Source organism: Aquarana catesbeiana, linkage group LG01 (assembly GCF_042186555.1).
Source record: "Aquarana catesbeiana isolate 2022-GZ linkage group LG01, ASM4218655v1, whole genome shotgun sequence".
In the NCBI taxonomy this organism is placed as follows: Eukaryota; Metazoa; Chordata; class Amphibia; order Anura; family Ranidae; genus Aquarana; species Aquarana catesbeiana.
Genome location: NC_133324.1, coordinates 242,412,790 through 242,434,625, shown reverse-complemented (window position 1 = coordinate 242,434,625; position 21,836 = coordinate 242,412,790). Strand labels below are relative to the sequence as shown.

General features: G+C 42.1%; 1 protein-coding gene and 1 pseudogene across 3 annotated transcripts in view; both read right to left on the bottom strand.

Annotated features, from left to right (window-relative positions):
- SETD1B (SET domain containing 1B, histone lysine methyltransferase) overlaps window positions 1-21,836 on the bottom strand; it is a 113,972-nt gene that overhangs the window by 8,571 nt on the left and 83,565 nt on the right. For 2 of the 3 annotated variants that reach the window (XM_073626744.1, XM_073626762.1), the window contains exons 11-17: window positions 21,727-21,835; window positions 17,143-17,607; window positions 14,385-15,913; window positions 10,568-10,735; window positions 9,824-9,955; window positions 8,789-8,908; window positions 8,555-8,692 (exon numbers count right to left, since the gene is read on the bottom strand). In XM_073626744.1, coding sequence (XP_073482845.1) covers window positions 8,555-8,692; window positions 8,789-8,908; window positions 9,824-9,955; window positions 10,568-10,735; window positions 14,385-15,913; window positions 17,143-17,607; window positions 21,727-21,835 — 2,661 coding nt within the window. The remainder of the gene's footprint in view (window positions 1-8,554; window positions 8,693-8,788; window positions 8,909-9,823; window positions 9,956-10,567; window positions 10,736-14,384; window positions 15,914-17,142; window positions 17,608-21,726; window position 21,836) is intronic. The other variant, XM_073626754.1, reaches the window with a different exon arrangement.
- LOC141124193 (5S ribosomal RNA) lies at window positions 6,259-6,377 on the bottom strand (annotated as a pseudogene).

The following is a 21,836-nucleotide window of genomic DNA, read 5'->3' as shown; positions in this document are numbered from 1 at the left end:
TTGGAAGATGAACCTTCACCCCAGTCTGAGGTCCAGAGCACTCTGGAGCAGGTTTTCATCAAGGATGTCTCTGTACATTGCTGCATTCACCTTTCCCTCGATCCTGACTAGTCTCCCAGTTCTTGCTGCTGATAAACATCCCCACAGCATGATGCTTCACTGTAGGAATGGTATTGTCCAGGTCATGAGCGGTGCCCGGTTTCCTCCAGACATGGCGCTTGCCATTCAGGCCAAAGAGTTCAATCTTTGTTTCATCAGACCAGAGCATTTTGTTACTTATGTTCAGAGTCCTTTGGTTTGTGCTCTGGCTTGCAAGGTTAACTGTGGGACCTTATATAGACAGGTGTGTGCCTTTCCAAATCATGTCCAATCAACTGAATTTACCATAAGTGTACTCCAATCAAGTTGTAGAAACAACTCAAGGATGATCAGTGGAAACAGGATGCACCTAAGCTCAATTTTGAGTGTCATGGCAAAGGCTGTGAAAACTTATGTACATGTGATTTTTTAATAAATTGGCAAAGATTTCAAACAAACTTTTTCACGCTGTCATTATGGGTTATGGTTTGTAGAATTTTGAGGAAAATAACGAATTGAATCCATTTTGGAATAAGGCTGTAACATAACAATGTGGAAAAAGTGAAGCGCTGTGAATACTTTCCAGATGCACTGTATGTGGAAGCTGCAGTGCCTACTCCAAGGCTTCTCTGTATACTGCAGTCCTAACTATATTTTTTAGTCTCCAAGTTGGAGCTTATAGAGCAGTAGATAAATTAAGGGCAGGTATGCCTGGAGGGAGCCAGCCCCTCCTTAAAGGCACAGGGACACATTGAACAAAAGCACACTGGCAGCTAAAGGCATCCAATGTGTCCCCACGCCAAATCCAGCAAACAAGCTATACAAAAGGATGACAACCACCCCAAATGTATGACTAGCTTCTGTAGCAAGATGCACAAGAAAGGCCAATGCATTGCATGCTGGGTGTCCAATGTGTCTTTAAGGAGGGGTGGGCTCCGTCCAGGCAAACCTGCCCTTAATTTATCCACTGCTATATATACTCCAACTTGGAGACTCTCAAAAATATAGAGTTACGACCACATTATACAGAGGAGCCTTGGTGTAGGGGACTGCAGCTTCCACATATACACTATATTACCAAAAGTCTTGGTACGCCTGCCTTTGCACACACATGAATTTTAATGGCATCCAAGTCTTAGTCTGTAGGGTTCAATATTGCGTTTGCCCATCCTTTGTAGCTATAACAGCTTCAACTCATCTGGGAAGCCTTTCCACAAGATGTAGGAGTGTCTATGGGAACATTTGACCATTCTTCCCGAAGCGCATTTTTGAGGTCAGGCACTGATGTGGACGAGAAGGCCTGGCTCGCAGTCTCCGCTCTAATTTATCCCAAAGGTGTTGGGTTGAGGTCAAGACACTGTGCAGACCAGTCAAGTTCCTCCACCCTACCTTGCTTTGTGCACTGGTTCAAATCATTTGGTGGAGGGGGGATTATGGTGTTGGGTTGTTTTTCAGGGGTTGGGCTTGGCCACTTAGTTCCAGTGAAGGGAACTCTTAAGGTGTCAACATATCAAGACATTTTGGACAATTTTATGCTACCAACTTTGTGGGAACAGTTTGAGGATATCTTTTCCTGTTCCAACATGACTGTGCACCAGTGCACAAAGCAAGGTCCTGACCTCAACCTGATAGAACACCTTTGGGAGGAATTAGTGTGGAGACTGGGAGCCAGGCCTTCTCGTCTACATCAGTGCCTGACCTCACAAATGTGCTTCTGGAAGAATGATCAGACATTCCCATAGACACACTCCTAAACTTTGGGGAAAGCCTTCCCAGAAGAGTTGAAGCTGTTATAGCTGCAAAGGGTGGGCCAACTCAATATTAAACCTGACGGACTACGACTGGGTTGCCATTAAAGTTCATGTGCGTGTAAAGTCAGGTGTGCCAATACTTTTGGTAATGTAGTGTATATGCACTAAAACCTCTGTTTTAAATGTGAATTGTTAGACGCGTCAATTCAGTTTGTCTTTTTTTTTTTTTTGCAGGCTAGCTGGTAAGTATTCTCGGAAATTTTTATCTGTTTGTGATGTCAAACACAGGAGACACTAAGCAGCGTTTGGATACACTGCTCAGACTCAATTCAGAAGAAATAAAAACTAACAATATTTATTTAATTGTCAGAATTGATTGTAAAGGGAAAATGTATTCAACAAAAAAAAACCAACATGTCATACTTACCTGTTCTGTACAGTGGTTTTGCACAGAGCACCCCCGATCCTTCTCTTCTCCGGGTCCCCTGCCAGCACTCTGGGCCACTCCCCCTGGCCAAGTGCAGATGGTTGACTGCCCCTCACACTTGGAGGAACAGATTCTCGTCTAAGGGCACCATGCATTACAGAATGAAATGTCATTGCATCTCAAAATGTTTCAAGACATCAAAATGTTCAGCCCCTGAGTGTTTTGTAGCTCAAAAAACAAAAAAATAAAATGGCTTTTAACTGCACCTGTTCACACCTGACCGTAGTGTCAATTGTAGCTTGTAGCTCAAAAAACTACATGAGCTTCTTTTGAGCTACAGGTGTTTTTGGCCCCAAGAAAAATAAGTGAATAATAGGATTTTTATAACAGCTTACCTGTAAAATTCTTTTCTTTGAAGTACATTAGGGGACACAGAGCCATAGTAGTTACAATGTGGTTATAGGCCACCTTCAGGTGATGGACCTCAGTTTTGTAGCAAAGCAATACACGTGTATACCAAGAAGGGAGGGACCTCTGTGTCCCGTGACGTACTTCAAAGAAAAGGATTTTACAGATAAGCTGTTATAAAAATCCTATTTTCCTATCGTACATCACGGGACACAAAGCCATAGTAGTTACTATGTGGGATGTCCCATAGCAATACCAACTGAAGGAGGGAGACACAACAAAAGTAGAGGCAACAAGAGACTAGAGGACTCATACTGCAACCTGCAGTACACTGCACCCAAAGGCGATGTCCTCATGCCTTTTATATCTACTTGATAGAATCTGGTAAATGTAGGGACTGAAGACCAAGTTGGGGCCTTGCAGATTTAAGCCATGGAGGCTTGGTGATGCACTGCCCAAGAAGCACTAACAGCCCTGGTGGAGTGCGCTTTAATATGAAAAGGAGGAACTTTCCTCTTAAAAACCATACGTTTGAACAATCACTTGACAAATCCATTTAGAAACAGTAGATTTCGATGCTGCTTGTCCTCTTTTAGGACCATCTGGTAACACAAACAAAACCTTTGTTTACGAATCTGAGCGGTCACTTTCAATAGACCCTGACCGCTCTCACCACATCAAGAAAATGTAGTGACCCTTCTTCCACAGAAAGGAAGTTCTTGGAAAAAATGAAGGCAAAACAATATCCTGGTTTAAATGAAAACTCGATACTACCTTCGGTACGAATTCAGGATGAGGCCGCAATACAGCCTCATCCTTATGAGCAACCAATATGGCTCCTTACAAGAAAGAGCAGCCACTGATACTCTTCTTGCAGAAGATATGGCAACCAAGAAAATAATTTTTCTCCCGTCAAGAGGACCAAGGGTATATCCCATACTGGCTGTGAAAAAAGTCTGCTTCTATAAGCCGACAGGACTAAAATTAAGTCCCAAGGGTTCAGGGGTAACCAAACTGGAGGATTAATCCGCGTTACCCCCTGAATAAAGTTACGAACCGGAGAGAGAAGCAAGTGGTTGATGAAAGAAAGACCGATAAGGCCGACATCTGGCCATCGATAGTACTCAAGGCCAGCTTCAATTCTAATCCTATCTGTAGGAATTCAAGGATCCTACCTATGACATATTTCCTGGGGTGCCAACCCCTGGATTTACACCAGGAGACATATACCTTCCAGATTCTTGACTTTGGAGGCCGGCTTCCTAGCATTTACCAAAGTAGAACTACTGAGGCTAATCGCCCACGATCTTTCAGAATGTGGGTCTCAATAGCCAAACCGCCAAATTTAGCGTTTGTAAGGTAGGATGGAATACCGGACCTCGCGAGAGAAGGTCTGGCCATAGTGGTAGGGTCCAAGGGCCCCCCACCGCCATCTTTACAATCTCGGCAAACCTAGATCTCCTGGGCCTCACGAATCACCTCCTTCCCTTATTGCTTGATCCTGCGAAAAAGGCGTGGAAGCAGCAGAACAGGAGGGAACGCATAGATCAGTAAACAACTGATCCCACGGAAAAAATCAAGGCATCTGTTTCGTATGCCATCAGATCCCTTGTCCTTGACACAAAGTTTCACATCCGGAACTCCCAATCTTCTGGTATATCAACAGAAACATGTCGGGGTGAAAGGACCATTCTCCCAGGAACAATTGTTGGCGACTCAAGTAGTCTGCCTGTCAATTCCTATTACTGGAATTAAAATTGTAAATAGGCAAGGAATGTTGTTTTCTGCCAAGATAGAATATGATTCACCTCTTCCTGGGCTGCACGACTTCTCATGCCCCCTTGGTGAATGATAAAAGCCACAGCTGTGGCACTGTCGGATTGGATCCTGATAGGACAATTTCGTAGTCTGAGCGTCCAGGCCTTTAGGGCCAGGCGTACTGTTCGAATCTCTAGAATATTGATGGACAAGGTCATCACTGATTTGGACCATTTCCTTAGGACAGATGCTTCTTCCAGGACTGCTCCTCAGCCCAGAAGGCTGGCGTCTGTTGTTACCACCTTCCAGGTAACTGGTAGATAGGATTCCTCTTTCTGAAGATTCTTGGATATTAACCACCAATTGGGGCTCTGATGCACATTGGGGGATAAACGCATTAGGAAGCCCAGAGCTTGGGACTTCTTGTTCCCAGTTGACAGGATACTGTTTTGCAGCAGTCTTAAATGAAACCGCGCATAAGGAATGGCCTCAAAAGAAGCCACCATCTTTCCCAACAAATTCATGCAACACTGAATAGAAGGATTCTTCTTTGACTTGAGTAACTTAATCAGTTCCCTTATGGAACTCACCCTTTCCTGGGGAAAAAAACATCCTCTTCTGAGCTGTATCAATGATCAGCCCAAGTACTGCACTCTCCTTGATGGATTAAAGGAGGATTTCTGTAGTCTGAGAATTCAACCTAGGTATTCCAGGTAGCTAACTGCAGTGACCAAAGTTTGGATTAAGCGGGCTACCGAATTGATCTATGAAGAGAACATCTAAATAGGCTAGTATTGGTATACCTTGAGTCATTACCCTGGCTAAAGGAGCAGCCAGGACCTTTGTAAACACTTGAGGTGGAGTAGCTAGACCGAAAGGCAGAGTTACAAACTGAAAATGAAGATTTTCTACCTTGAAGCGTAAATTTCTGATGAGCGGGGAAAAAAATGGCACATGGAAAAAAGCATCCTTGACGTCAATTGACGCCAGAAGTTCTCCCCCTTGTAGGACGGAGACTACTGATCGGATTGACTCCATGCAAAAAGAATGGATATTCAAACCCGGTTTAGATCTTTGAGATCTAAAATGGGTCTGACATCCCCTACAGTTTTAGAACCTTAAAAAAAGCTTTGAAAAACCCTAAACCTTGCTCTACCAAGGGGACCACTGATATCACTCTTTGAGACAAGAGATGATCCAAAGCTAGAAAGAGAGACTTCTTTTCACTGGATCTCTGGGAACATTTTGATCTGAGAAAACGAGGAGACGGGAACTCTGACATTGTCCCTGCCAGAACCTTGAAAGCTGTAGAAGCCCCCCCCACCCACTCGAGCGAGCGGGGGCGCCCTTTCATAAGGCTTTAGTATTTTGTTTTGTTGGTTATCTCCCCCAGGTCCTCTTTTGACCCTGGGACTGACCCTTAGGTTTACCTCTTGAATCCTGATGGTGGAGGCCGTCGTGACTGCCTGGGGACAGATGCCCCTGGCACTTGAGAAGAAGCACATTTAAAAGAAAAATACTTAAACTTCTTAACCGGAAAAAAAGGGAACTGTTCCCATTAGAAATTCTTTGGATATACTTATCCAGATTGTCTCCAAATAACTGTTCACCATAAAAAGGGAAACTGGCCAAGAACTTTTGTATGGCGCTTCGGCTGACCATCTTTCAACCATAGGATTCTATGCACATGTACCAGCCTTAGCATGAGCCGTGAGGCCTGGAGAATAGAATCTTTCATAGTGTCAACTGTAAAAAAGAACGCTTCTGATATGTCAGCCAAACCCTGGGCCTGCTGATCAGCAATAACTTTAAGTACCTCTATAAACTGGTCCTAGAAGCCTACGGCACATGGAATTTCCAGGCGGTCTCCCATGCAGGTACTAACCAGGCCTGACCCTGCTTAGCCTCTAAGATCAGACGAGATCGGGCGCTTTCAGGGTGATGTGGCCGTAGGCCTCTGAATGCCAGTGCAGGTTTGAATGACTGAACCTGCAGGCGAAATATAGTTTGTTTTTTTTAAAAAGGAACTCCAACTTCTTATCTATTGGACCCTTTAGCATATGAGCATTGTCTACTGGACAAGTCAGGTTTTTGTTTAGAGAGGATATAGCAGCGTTAATCGCTGGAACTCCCCATAAAACCCTTCCTCCATAGAATAAAGTACTGAGAACATTTTCAGAGGAAAAAAACTGTTTATCTGGGTGCTCTCACTCAGAATACATAAGCTTTCTTAGCCATGAATGGATAGAAAAAGCATGAACAGATGGGGGGGGGGGGGGGGCTCTTTTAGTGAACCCAAAGCAGAAGTGGGCTCATCGACTGACTGCGTTACTGGCAGTAAAAACGTGGAGCGGACCAATTCAGTGAGTGACTGAAAACAACCTTTCCTGCGTGCTTGATATTTCACATCAGGTTCTAAGGAAGAGGAGACATCAGCCTTTTCCTGGTCCTAGAGAGAAATTCGCCATCTCTCGCTCCTTGTTCCTCAGTATGAGGGTCTTGAGCAATGGACGGGGACCTGTTACGCTTAGTCCAACTCTAGGATGCTATTAAAGCATCAAACTTTAACTTTAAGCTTAAAATGGTTGAATAAAAAACCTCCTTAGAAATATACACAGTGCTTGCAGTGTTTAAGAACAGCTGCAACACTTGCCCCTCTTGACGGCTCACCGTGACCAGCCATATTACTCTCAGGGGAGGATGCCATCTTACTGGGATGGATCTAGGCTTCCGTGTGACTAAATAAGTCTTTCTAGAGCCCTTTATTGAGGTGTTTTTACCCCCCTTCTACCATAGCCCGATGCACAAAGCAGAGGTACTACCAGAAGTGGTGACACATAGGCATGACAACATTTTACTGATCTTAAAGGAGACATTCATAAGAAAATTCAAAAAATGTCTTAGAAAACTCCACTTACCTTTCCCGCCGCAGGGTTTTCTGTGGTAAACCAACAGACCCAATCTTCACCCTTCACGGTGGGTTTCGTTAAACCTTCAGGAGCTGGGGATCCTAAGGGAAACCCACAATCCTGGACTTGCTATAGCACACCAGCAGTAAACTTTATGACCTGAATACCAAAAAGTAGTGGATTCCGGGGTCCAGCTCCCAAAAGAGAAGCATTCACAGGCAAAAACCTTGTTTCTTCGGACACAAGGCCCGGGTACAATTCGGCCAGAAAAACACCTTGAATGGATTTATCTGCATAGCTAGTCCCAGCAAGGATTGCTCCAGAGGAGCTCAGCTCAGCACATTTTTACTCCGTGACCAACACCTAGACACTGGCGAAAAAACGGAGGTACTCCCACCAGTGGGAGGGGTTATATAGGGAGTGCACTTTTTAATTTAGGGAGTGCCAGTGTCCATCACCTGAAGGTGGCCTATAACCACATAGTAACTACTATGGCTCTGTGTCCTGTGATGTACGATAAGAAATGCCCTTATTGTGAGTTTTTATTCCCTAGTAACTAGCTTTCTATTGGCTAAAAATATATTTTAAAAAAAAGCCAAAGCCTCAGATACCTACAGAAACTAGCAAAAGTGCCTGTCTCAAAAAGCCTGTAAAATGACCAAAGATGTTGATCACAAGTATGAATGCAGCCTTTCTCAACTTGATCTCATTATAGCTGCAATACAAATTGGATGTGCTTAAAAGGGAAACGGACAATTTTATGTAATTTTATAGGTATTTAAAATTGAGTTTTTGATGAGTTTTATATATACAAGCATATACTGTATTTCAAAATAAACTATATTATAATTACCTTGAAGGCTACTGCGACTCACAGTAAAAGCCACATTCATTGGCTGAACAACATAATTGGCCATGGTGTAACCTTTCAGAGCAACTCTCCAGCTACACACTAAACTATTGGCTCATGTAGTCTTTTTTTTTGAATCCCAGTGTCATTTCCCCCTAATAACCTGGATCAAATCTATACCATGAATATATCTGGGCATGATATCAATATCCTTTTATGTAATGCAACATGTCATTTAAATTTAATAACCGTTGAGCTTAGGTAGACTCAATCGGCTGGAGAATAAATACATCTCAAAAATTAACATTTCTCTAGTTTAAGTCTCTGTCTAGTATGAAGTCTGTGACTAGATAACATATAATGGATTACTTACATTGCAGCTGTGATTAATAAACCGAGCAAAATTCCCACACTTTGTGGCATCGATAATGGTATCGTGGTCCACCCTGAACATATAACTGCTCCCAATCCCCTCATCTTCATATCGCTTCTCCCGCATGTCTGCAATGACCTAAAAAAAAAAGAAAGATAAATTGTGTTGTATAGATAACAATGCAAACCTAGACCAGTCAATTGCTACCAGAAACATCTTACAAGTAAAGCTTACCTGCCGAATGTTTTGTCCCACATATTCAATAACCATCTCATCTGCTGCAATTGGCTCCATTGCAAAAAGGCCCCAGTCGTGAATATGGCTCCTGCAGAAACGCAATTTCTTCCTGCGGAACTGAAAATACAATTTAATTTATTATAAATACATTCACAGTTGTCAGTGGTTAGTACGGTTAAAATGGTTGTAAACCCTTACAGACCACTTTGACCTACAGGTTAGCCTAGATTAAGGCTTACCTGTAGGTCCAAGAAATAGCTCCTAAACCTAAACGGTTTAGGAGATATTTGCAAAAAGACAGACACTGCTGTCTACGGCGCATGCGCCATAGACAGCAGCACGCAGGCACACTGAGCATGCCGCAGGAGTGACGTCATCGCGGCTCCAGCCAATCACAGGGCCGGAGCCACGATACCCAGAAAGAAGATGGACGCTCCGTAGCAGAGGGGACAGCGGTGACATCGCAGGCTCCTGTGTCAGGTAATTGACACATAATGGGCTACTATGCGATTTACTTCCTCTTTTGCTCTCTGCAAATTGAAAGCATAATGGGCTAGCCCATTATGTGACACTTACCTGCAGACAAAGCCAGCGCTGTCCCCTGTGCAGGCCATGTCCATCTTCTCCCCTCTTCCAGGGCTCTTTGACTGGCCAGAGCCGCGTGACATGGGAGGCGTCACTCACGGCACTTTCGAGTGAAGAAACGGCACAGAGGTCCGTTTCTTCACAGCGCATGCGCTGATGACATCATCGGCTCACTACAAGGGGAAAATATCTCCTAAACGGCGCACGTTTAGGAAATATTTCCTCTACCTATAGGTAAGCCTTATTCTAGGCTTACCTATAGGTAAGTCACACAAAAGAGTTTACAACCACTTTAAAAGTGATCAAACTTACTCCTGCAGATGAGAGTCAAGAGTTGAGATATAGAAAAAATATTTCTTTAAGCAGAATAAGGAAAACATTATTCAGCTAGGAAGTAAGAGTCTAGGAGAAAGTAGTAAAATATTTAAAAATAAAGGGTTACCATACCTTCAGCTGATTAAATTTGAGCAGATCACTATCACAGCTTCCAGTAAAGGAAGAAAGCAGTCGGCGTTGCTCCGATCTTCTTTCCGATCCTGCTCTGGTGGAGGTGTGAGGCTGAGCAGGAATACTCTTCCCCTAGGTAGCAAAACAGAGCTGTCACTGACAAGAGTTTGGGTAGCTCACTTGCTGAATGAGCCAACATGAAAAGATTAGAGGTGCATTTTTACTACACATCTGTTACATGTTAAATTTTTGACTCAATAAAAATATGCCAGCACCAAATACATGTTGAAAACCTGTTTCTAAGGCCAAGGAACCTGTTCAGCGTTTACTCTGACTTTCTTATCTGCATGCATGTACTGGGTCTGAGACTCCACTTTTAAAAACAAATACAGCCAGGCAAATAGAATTTTTAGAAGATCATCAGGAATGGCCGCCTCCCTACAGTTATCCTGTCCAGGTAAGGCCCTGAAAGAATAGAATGGGCCAGAAAAAAAAATTTAACCCTTATAAAAGAACAGTCACTGAGTACTTATAACTTTCTTCACCCAACTTGTAGTCATTTCGAATAATCACTCACATGTAAGACTGCCCTCAAAAAATCCAGGTTCAGAAAGAGGAATGTAAATTTATAACAATAAATTGTACACTGGTCCCACTTATAAAGCCAGTTTTCATTTTTTTTCCTATGGTTAGTGATTTATGGTTCAAAGTATTTTTTAATAAATAGTAACAAGCATCACCTACCTGGGTATCATTCAGAGGCTCTTCAGCCAAAGAGCGATTATTAATGAGGTATTTAAGTTTATCCTTATTATCAATTTTATAATAACCCTCACTACGGGCACAGCCTGTAAGATGTTCCCGTAGTCCATCATCCCGTTTCTTCTTTTTGGGGGAAAAAACACTGGTTGGTGGGGAAATGTTAAGGAATATGCACAGAAATGTTTTTTAAATTAAAAAAAGAAATACATCAGCCCACATATAACATTCCAAAGAAATATTTTCATCTTATGTAAAACTACAATACTGTGCAAAAGTCCTAGGCAGGTGTGAAAGAAAATGTTGTAAATTAAGAGTGCTTTCAGAAATAGAAGTGTTAATAGTTTATTTTTTATCAATTAACAAAATGGAAAGTAAATGAACAGAAGAGATATCCAAATCAATACAATATTTGGTGTGGCCACTCTGCCTTCAAAACAGCATCAATTCTTCTAGGTACACTTACACACAGTTTTTGAAGGAACTTGGCAGGTACGTTGTTCCAAACAGATCTTCTGTAGATGTAGGCTGCCTCAACGCCCTCAGTCTCTTCATGTAATCCCAGATAGAATTGATGATGCCGAGATCAGGGCTCTGGCGTAACCAAACCATAATTTCCAGTTTGCTCTTCTTTACACTGAAAATAGTTCTTAAAGAGGAACTGCCGTCTGCTCACATATCTTGTAATAAAAACATCTTTGCCATTCTGAAGCTTCCCTCCAACCACTTTGCATATTATTTTATATATACTGGGATACTGTAATTGCCAAATATGCTGCAGAAATCTCCCTCCGAGTCTGGCTGCAGCCATTTTAACTGTGGGCAGCTAAAGTTGCTGCCTGTTCACTTCCTGGATGTACACAGACACACAGAGGCACACCTCCAGCTCTGCAGCTCTCATTCGCCCTCTTATGACTGATCCTCCCTCCCTTCCTGGCAAACTCACAAGAGTGAGAGAGTGAGAGAGTGAGAGTGAGAGAGTGAGAGAGTGAGAGTGAGAGTGAGAGAGAGCTGTGCATGATGTCATAAGCCTAGGCTAATGACCAGACAAGAAACAGGAAGTGGGCTGTATAAGGTATTTACTGGCAGGAAAAAAAATATGTTTTACTATCCAAAGTTAACACAAGGGCGGAAGATTTAATAGATGAAAAGATTAAAAAATAACTGAAGGTCTGCTTTAATGACATTGGCTGTATATTTGGGGTCATATATCACATGCCTCCCTGTTGTAATGGCATGATAGATAAGTATCTGCCTGTATTTCTCAGCATTGAGGACACCATTGAGCCTGACCAAATCTCCAACCCTATTTGCAGAAATGCAAGCTCAAACTTGCAAGGAACCTCCAACCATGCTTCACTGTTGCCTGCAGACTCTCATTATTATACCTCCCTCCAGCCCTTTGCAAACAAACTGCCTCTTGCTACAGCCAAATGTTTAAAAGTACCTGCTGCCATTTTTCTGCACCCCAGTTCCTATGTTTTCTTGCATAGGACATGGAAACAAAGCTAAGCGATCCAACAATGCACAATGCAGGAAAACATAGGAACTGGAATACAGAAAAATGGCAGCAGGTGCTCTGCACTGATGAGTCAAAATTTGAAATAAGTGGCTGTAGCCATTACGTGAAAAGACAGAAGGATTGAGGCAGCCTACATACAACGAAGATCTGTGGTTAGTTTTCCAAGATGTTTGGAACAACCTACCTGCCAAGTTCCTTCAAAAACTGTGTGTAAGTGTACCTAGAACTGAAGAATTGATGCTCTTTTGAAGGCAAAGGGTAGTCACACTAAACATTAATTTGGACTTCTGTTCATTTACCTTCCATTTTGCTAACTGAAAAAAAATAAGATATTAACTCTTATTTCTGAAAGCATTCTTAATTTACAGCTTTTTTCACACCTGCCTTAAACTTTTGCACATTTCTGTATGTCTCTCCTTCTGTACAGAAACCCCATGTGAATAACCAATGTCTTCTGTATAAAAACTGAATCAGTGTTGTCCACAGCAACCAAACCAATTTAAAATAAGTTTTTCTTTTTTAAATCATACTTACACCACCTAGGTCACATTGATGCTGCATCTGTCCCCCACCGTCTCTAAGGCTGAGAACTGCTCCGTTCTCCCCGACACTCTGAGAGGAGAGCGGTGAGTGTCAGTGGATCGCTGAGAGGCTGAGCCAGGTGTCGGTCCAGGCTCCTGGATGGATCCTGACCATATGGTCGCGATCTTTCCCCAGCCTAGAACAGCTCTGTAAATGCCAGCTTTAGCCTACTGTTGGCTGAAAAATGGGTCACAGGAGTGCAGAATGAACTGCACTCCTGTGATTTACAGGAGAAGTACAGCCAAACGAGCTTCTCCTTTAAGCTGCCTATGGTACACATGATATATACATCAGTGCTAGATATTTGATACATTGCACACAGCTTAGGTAGGGGGATTTAGGGAAGATCTACACTATGGGAGATATAGGCTTGGGGATAGGGGGTGATTTGTACTGAGAAAAAGGGTCATTTTGGTTGTACTCTCTAAAGTGGTTGTGCATCCTGGGATATTTAGAATTTTTAAAACTGGAAGAGACAGAATCTGGAGCAGCTGCGCATAATAACCATAATAATCAGCTTCTAGCTTTCATTCTCCAAGTGTAACTGAACAAGCTGAAAATAGAAACAGATTGCCCCAATTTTGATAAGTTCTTCTTTAACTGCTTGCCGCCCGCCATCAAATGACGTCGGGGCGGTGCGGCTCTCGTTCTGGGACGACATCATATGACGGCCTCCCAGAGTGGCCTCTCTGGGGCGCGCAGTGTGGCGATCGCAGCCGCGTCATGTTGCTAAGCCCATCAGTGCCGCCTTATCAGTGCATATCAGTGAAGGCAAAAAATTAAGTAAAAAACTTTTTTTTTTTTCAAAATGTAAAGTCTTTTTTTTTTTTTTGTAAAAAAATAAAAAACCCAACAGTGATTAAATACCACCAAAAGAAAGCTCTATTTGTGTGAAGAAAATGATAAAAAATGTTTTGGGTACAGTGTAGCACGACCGCGCAATTGTCATTCAAAGTGCGACAGTGCTGAAAGCTAAAAAATGGCTTGGGCAGGAAGGGGGTGTAAGTGTCCGGTAGGCAAGTGGTTAAAGTAGGCTGTGTGTAGAAAAGCCTATGTAATAGAACAGTTTCATTTTAATAAATCGAGTGTGCAGAGGTTTGTACATGTCTGTTACATTCTTGCTTGTGGCACAGTCATTAAAGCATTTTGTGGATAAAAGGACAGTGGCATATGTGTGCCAAGTATAGGGGAAGTAGGCTCAGTTTTTTTTTTTTTTTTTTTATAAACTATGCCTCTTTAAGCTTCTCCCACTATTAGAGCAATTTGGCCACACCTACCGCTATATACTCCTAGGCTAGGTTAGACAGCAAATGCTGGGGGATGCTGCTTTGTAAAATCTCTTTTGCTTTTGTCAGTGGTTAAGTGGTTTGACTTAAAGAGGTTAATGTAAGAAATTAAAGCGAACCACTCATTTCTACAAGCAATGCACACATTAACATACAGTGTCTTGCATTGCAGTTTTGAAACACCCAAGTTTAAACAACTTGAAAGACAAAACTTTGGTCAAAAAGACCATAAAATGCAGTATTCAGAACCTTATGTAATGCAATGAGAGAAGATAACACATTTTACTCGTCTAGTAAAATGCAAGAAAATATATAACAGTCAGTCCAAAACTCTTTCTTTCTAAAAAGCCAAGGTACCTTTTGATGTTCCACCTCATTATCACAGACTAATATAATTGTAGTAAAGGATATGAGGATGGTAGACCCAAAGAGTGTCATTAAGCCAGTCCATGCCATTGTCCTGTTGTAGCAGCCTATCATAAGTGATGCACATGAATTTTACATCCTCTTCATCTATTCCTCCATTCCATATATCATACAGAATGGTCATCTCCTCAAACTCTGAACGAGGCTTAAAGAGAGATCGGGGTGGAGAAAATCCAGGAGAAGGAATAGCAGATATCTCATCAAATCTTTTTTTAGGCCTCCAGTTAGGTTTTTTCAATTTGCTATAGTCTTCCCCTTCTCGTCTCTCCTCCTTCCATTGGTTCTCAAGTTCCTTTAATGGGACTTTCTGATTTATGGCTTCATACACTGGAATATTAGGGTGTTCTTCGTTCCTGAAGTCTAATGGAACAGCTGCTGGATCTTTAATTCCACAGACTTCATTAGCTTGATCAAACACACCTTTACCCAGGACAATTTCTGTTAATGCAGCCAGTGGAAGGGTTTCAGAGTTTTTGCCAACATTATCTTCTATTGCTAGTGCAGGAGGTCCCTTTTTGGGCCTCCCAGATTTCCTTTTACTTGTAGGAAGTGTAGGGGAGGGTGCAGATTCCTCAATGGAAGGCAGATGTGTTTTAGAGGGCTCACATTCACTCTCTTCACTTAATAATTTATCTTCTGTAAGGTATGTTGGCGTTACAGATGATTCCAGATCATCAGCAGTTAAACTTATGTCCTTCTGAAGATCCCCTCTTGGGGGACTAGCAAATGGGATGGGTGAAGGAACACTATTCAGGATTATGGAAGCACTGGCTGGTTCTTTAAATGATTTTTCATCAGGCTCATCAACTGAGGGTTTCTTGTTTGAGGGGTGGCAGGGAAACATAGCATTAGATTCAGGAAAAGTAGGGGTAAAGTTAAAGTCTCTTCCAGGAGTCCTTGGAATGCCACTATTAATTATGCCCGGGGACTGAGAAAGGTATGAAAATGGGCTTCCAGGAATGTTGGGGGAAGTTAGAGTCAGACTATTACCGGTGAGGGGTGCATCACTACCAGGCGTAGCAGGAACAGTATCAGTGCTCTGTGACTTCCCAAGGTGTGAGGACTTTCCAGAGAATTCTCTGCCTGGAGTTCGTGGCAACTCTTCCTCAGATAGCATTTTTGTGACTGCTAAATGCCCACAGTTCTTTTCATGATGGACTGCTGGCTCCTCATCTTTTTGGGAGAGTAAGGGAAGTGCAGTAAGAGCTACTTTGGGGACAGCTGGTAGAGGGACCTCGGGATCTAAATGAGCAGCCGTGTCTCTTCCTGGCGTGCGAGGACAGAGTACCTCTTCCTCTGCAACAAAAGGAGGTAATTTAGCTGCTATTTGCCGAGTATCTGAAGGAATCTCCTCAGGTTTAGGAGTGAAGCTGGATTCACCAAAAGCTCCAGTAGGTGTTGCAGGACGAATAGCCATATTCTCCTGAGCCTCTTCATTTGGGATGTCTAGGACTGGCTCTAGGCGGAGTTCTACATACACTTCAGAAGGATCTTCAACAGCTAAATCTGTAATAGCTAAAAGAAAAAAAAGAAAAAAAGAAAAAAAAGTTGTCATGACGGCAAGTGCAAATCTTGGAAAACAAACATTTTCTGAATAGATAAAAAGGAGCACATCAGGACCTTAGTAAAAACTTTGGTAAGGTTTTAGAGCTGAGCTCCACGCACAAACATTTTCATTGAAATACATTTAATAGACACAAACAATATAAATTTACAATATGCATTTACAAACCCAGACTGTACTTTGTAAATGTAGCAATGACATTATCACTGTGCAGCACATAGCTTGTGCAGAGGATAGAGGTGTTGGTGGGACCCAGCAGGTCCCAGGCAACCTGTAGAAAACTACAGGTTGTCAGAAAACTTGTACACGGAGAGGGAGCATTAGTGACTGTTTTCTTTTTTATTAAAAAGGGAGCTACAGTGAGCTCCAGAAAAGTGAAGGGGCTCTCATGCTGAATTACTGCACAGATCTGGATGAAATACACAAAGAACACTAAAAATCAAGAATACATCTAGCTCTTGTATTTAGACAATACACATTTTGCCTGAAGTTCAGTTTTAAACGAATGAAAAAAAAAAAAAAAATTATAATGATGCACCGAAATTTCAGCCACTGAAGATTTATGGGCCAAAAATAGTGTTTTCAGCCTTGTGCCAAAAAAAAAAATAAAAAATAAGCGACGATAATGGCTGCTAAAAAAAGCCTGCGATTTTGCCATAATTGTACCATGGTGTTTTTATCATGGGTCATGCGAATCTAAAAATGCATAAAAAATGTGGGTGCATTTTTGATGCGTTCTTGCTGCATTTTCAATGTTTTTTTTTTTTAACGGACCAGTGAAAGCACCAAAAATACAGCAAGTATGATTTTTAACACCGCTTCAAAAAAGGTGCCAAATGCCCGACAATAAATTTATATTAATTTAAATTCATGATATTAATTAAAAAAGTTGAATATTTATATATATATTTTTATTTAGTTATTAACTGTCAATTTTGGTTTAGTTTTTGGCTGAGTGCACTCTGAATTTTCAGGTACCCCACTAGAAAGTTAACACATACATTTGAATTGACCTATTGGTCTGCTATCAAAGTACTGACCTAATAAGATCAAAGAACTACCAGTCCCACTAAATACAATTAGCCTAACTGTACAACTCCTTAGCTGTCAAAATTTAAACATATTCAATGTTTTCCATGACCCATTATCGAATGATATAACCAAACATTTTCATAAGCACCTTGGTTTGATGGTGATGGAGCTTTCTCAATATCCATCTCGGTCTCATCTTCCACTGGTTTCTCTGGTACCACTTCTACCGCAGTGTCATGTTCCAATACACTTTTACAATCAACAGCTGCTGTAGCCAGGTGTCTATCACCCACAGCTGATACTTCTTCCACCGTTGACGGGGTTAAGTCTTCCACAACATCACCTTCTTCGGTTCCTTGCTCTTCTTCAGCTGAGGCCTTGGCTGGACTACTCTGAATGGACATGCCATCATCTCGGTCAAGTTCTGCAGAATCCTCATGCTCCACATCTACCTCCTCATCTTGATCTTCCTCAAAAACTAATTCTTCCTCCTCAGAGTCCTCCACCACTCCGTCTTCTTCAGATTCAGAACTAGATTCATACTCTGAGGACTCTTCACTTTCATCTGAGGAATCTAGCTCAGCTTTAGAGGAAGTTGCACTGCTGGCATCTTCTAGAGAAAGTAAAATCAATGGTTGCAGAATTTTTCTAAATAGGCAGAGGAAAACATTGTTTAATTTATTTGATTCTAAAACTTAAACAGGTTGTCCAGAAAGCCTCTTTCCACTCACTCAAAATCTTAGATGCAATATAAAATGCAACACTCTTCTTTAGCTCCATTACTTTAAATGCATCTTGTGAAATATGAATAAAGGGACTGGCTTCTAATGCACTATTTGAGTATACAGAATTTCGTCATATATCCATTTTTAGATGCCCATCTAACTGAGAAATTGCAATAATGAACTAAATAAAAACCCACACATTCTCCACAATGTAGGAGCTTTTTTGGAACAGCTGATGCAGGGCCATTCAAATCCAAATACCAGCATGTAATCCTTCCTATTTACTTCCTGGTCATCTCTCGTCTCAGCTACTGGAACTCCCTCCTTATTGGATTACCTTTACATAGGCTATCCTCTCTTCAATCATGAAGGCTGCTGCCAGACTCATCCACCTTACCAACCATTCAGTTTCTGCTACTCCTCTCTGTCAATCCCTCCATTGGCTTCCGCTCACCCAACAAATTATATTCAAAATACTAACAACTTACAAAGCCAACCAAAACTAGGCCCCCAGCGAAATCACTAACCTAGGACTTTTTTCGAGCCTCTCCCATTTTATGGAACTCCCTATCCCAATCTGTCCGACTATCTCCTGCTCTGTTTTAGGGGTCGACCGATTATCAGTGCGGCCGATATTCACTTTTTTTGAAGAATCGTTACTGGTCACAAACTTACAGATATTGCTTTAAGGAGTTGTACCGGGGTGATGCATCTACCGTTTTTTAGAGTGGACGGTCAGCTTTCTTATAACAACCGATGCAGCCAAGCAGCCGCTCGACTGTTATTACAAGCAGCAGGAGGGGACGTCCCACCCCCAGTTGCTCCACCCGGGTCTCCCGTCCCACTGGACAGGGTAAAAATAAAAAAGATATAAATCTACAGAATATCAGCACCTGATATCAGCTATTGGTCTGAAAGGCAGCTGAAAAATCGGTATCGGTCCTGAAAAAACGATATCGGTTGATCCCTACTTTGCTTGCTTTTAGACAATCCCTGAAAAGCCTTCTCTTTAGAGAAGCCTATCCCGCCTTCACCTAACAACTGTACTTGTATTTCTCCATCAGCTCATCCCCTACAGCTATTACCTTTTGTATCACTTGACCATTCCTCTTAGATTGTAAGCTCTAATGAGCAGGGCCCTCTGATTCCTCCTGTATTAAATTGTATTGTAACTGTACTGTCTGCCCTCATGTTGTAAACAGCTGCGCAAACTGTTGGCAAAATAGAAATCCTGAATAATATTAACATCTAAAAAAGCACAAAAACACGTCTATGGAACCAAAAACGCCTGAATACGCTCAATAAAACAGCTCTTTTTTGAGCCTATGGCATACAGCGTAGGGTGACTAAGCATACCAGTGTGAACAGGAACAATTAGAATGGGATTCTGCAGTCGGGTGAAATCAGGCATAGGGAAACGCGCATAAAAACTATCAAGTGTGCGTGGGGGGCTTAATGACTTCCTGTGACCCTCAATGTATAAGAGAGAAAATATTTTTGTTTCTAGCTAAATTGCATAAAAGGAACAATGGCACTGCATTTCTAACAAGGTCGGTAAGTGTTTTCTGTACTTACCCACTAAGCCACCGCTCACCGTCATATGACGGCTGGACGAGGCTTCTATTGTTCTGGGAGGACGTTATACGACGTCCTCGCCCTCCCGAGCCACTAGGGGGCGCGCGCGCGCCCGCTGCGTCACTCGGGACCTGGTGCGCGTGCCCGGCGGCCGCGATGTCCGCCGGGCACCCGCGATTGCCGGGTAACAGAGCAGGAGCGTGGATCTGTGCATGTAAACACAGATCCACGTCCTGTCAGAGAGGAGAGGAGACCGATGGCGTGTCCCTTGTACATAGGGACAGCGATCGGTCACCTCCCCCAGTCAGTCCCCTCCCCCCACAGTTAGAATCACTTCCTTAGGTCATACATTAACCCCTCGAGCGCCCCCTAGTGTTAACCCCTTCCCTGCCAGTCACATTTACACAGTAATCAATGCAATTTTATAGCATTGATCGCTGTATAAATGTGAATGGTCCCAAAAATGTGTCAAAAGTGTCCGATGTGTCCGCCGCAATATCGCAGTCACAATAAAAATTGCAGATCGCCGCCATTACTAGTAAAAAATAAATAAATAATAAAAATACTATAAATCTATCCCGTATTTTGTAGACGCTATAACTTTTGCGCAAACCAATCAATATACACTTATCGCAATTTTTTTTTACCAAAAATATGTAGAAGAATACGTATCGGCCTAAACTGAGGAAAAAATTTGTTAAAAAAAAAAAAAAAATTGGATATTTATTATAGCAAAAAGTAAAAAATATTGTGTTTTTTCAAAATTGTCCCTCTTCTTTTGTTTATAGCGCAATAAATAAAAACCGCAGAGGTGATCAAATACCACCAAAAGAAAGCTCTATTTGTGGGGAAAAAAATGATAAAAATTTAATTAAGGTGCAGTGTAACATGACCGCGCAATTGTCATTCAAAGTGCGACAGCGCTGAAAACTGAAAAATGGCTTGGGCAGGAAGGGGGTGTAAGTGCCCTGTATTGAGGTGGATAAACACACAGATGAAGTTCTCTCTGTAATCCTCAGTGCCTGATAATACACTAGAGTTTGTTGTAAAAATTATTTTATTGCAGCTTACCAGTTCTCAGATGTTGTAGTTGTATTTTTTTTTATCATCATTAATGCTGGCAGCATTCGTTTTACATTTTTCGGGCTAAGAACTTTTTTTGGTAACCACCTCAATACAGGGCACTTACACCCCCTTCCTGCCCAAGCCATTTTTCAGTTTTCAGCGCTGTCGCACTTTGAATGACAATTGCGCGGTCATGTTACACTGCACCTTAATTAAATTTTTATCATTTTTTTCCCCACAAATAGAGCTTTCTTTTGGTGGTATTTGATCACCTCTGCGGTTTTTATTTATTGCGCTATAAACAAAAGAAGAGGGACAATTTTGAAAAAACACAATATTTTTTACTTTTTGCTATAATAAATATCCAATTTTTTTTTTTTTTTTAACAAATTTTTTCCTCAGTTTAGGCCGATACGTATTCTTCTACATATTTTTGGTAAAAAAAAATTGCGATAAGTGTATATTGATTGGTTTGCGCAAAAGTTATAGCGTCTACAAAATACGGGATAGATTTATAGTATTTTTATTATTTATTTATTTTTTACTAGTAATGGCGGCGATCTGCAATTTTTATTGTGACTGCGATATTGCGGCGGACACATCGGACACTTTTGACACATTTTTGGGACCATTCACATTTATACAGCGATCAATGCTATAAAATTGCATTGATTACTGTGTAAATGTGACTGGCAGGGAAGGGGTTAACACTAGGGGGCGCTCGAGGGGTTAATGTATGACCAAAGGAAGTGATTCTAACTGTGGGGGGAGGGGACTGACTGGGGGAGGTGACCGATCGCTGTCCCTATGTACAAGGGACACGCCATCGGTCTCCTCTCCTCTCTGACAGGACGTGGATCTGTGTTTACATGCACAGATCCACGCTCCTGCTCTGTTACCCGGCAATCGCAGGTGCCCGGCGGACATCACGGCCGCCGGGCACGCGCACCGGGTCCCGAGTGACGCAGCGGGCGCGCGCGCGCCCCCTAGTGGCTCGGGAGGGCGAGGACGTCATATGACGTCCTCCCAGAACAATAGAAGCCTCGTCCAGCCGTCATATGACTCCCATATATTTACATGAGTTGGCTGAATGTGGGGAGGAGGGGTGACATAATCCACAGAGCTAGAATAATGGTTTTGCCCTCCCGCCAGGGGTATGTGAAACAATAAAACAGTTCATAATTTTTTTTTAATGTATTGAGTGGTTTTCTATAAATCTTCACCTTTGTCAAACGCAAAAAATTAGTACGGAGATACATACACAGCCTACAGGGCTTACATGTACCGCTAATGTTATTATACATAATCCTAATAAACACTAGAGCTGTAGAAAAAGATAAAAAGAAAAGAATTACTACTGCAAATACCATCATCTGAATCTTGATCATCTGCTTCCTTCCCACTGGTCTCCTCATCATCCGACCCCGATGACGACGATGATGAATGATCATCATCTTCTTCATTATAAAGCGGTTCC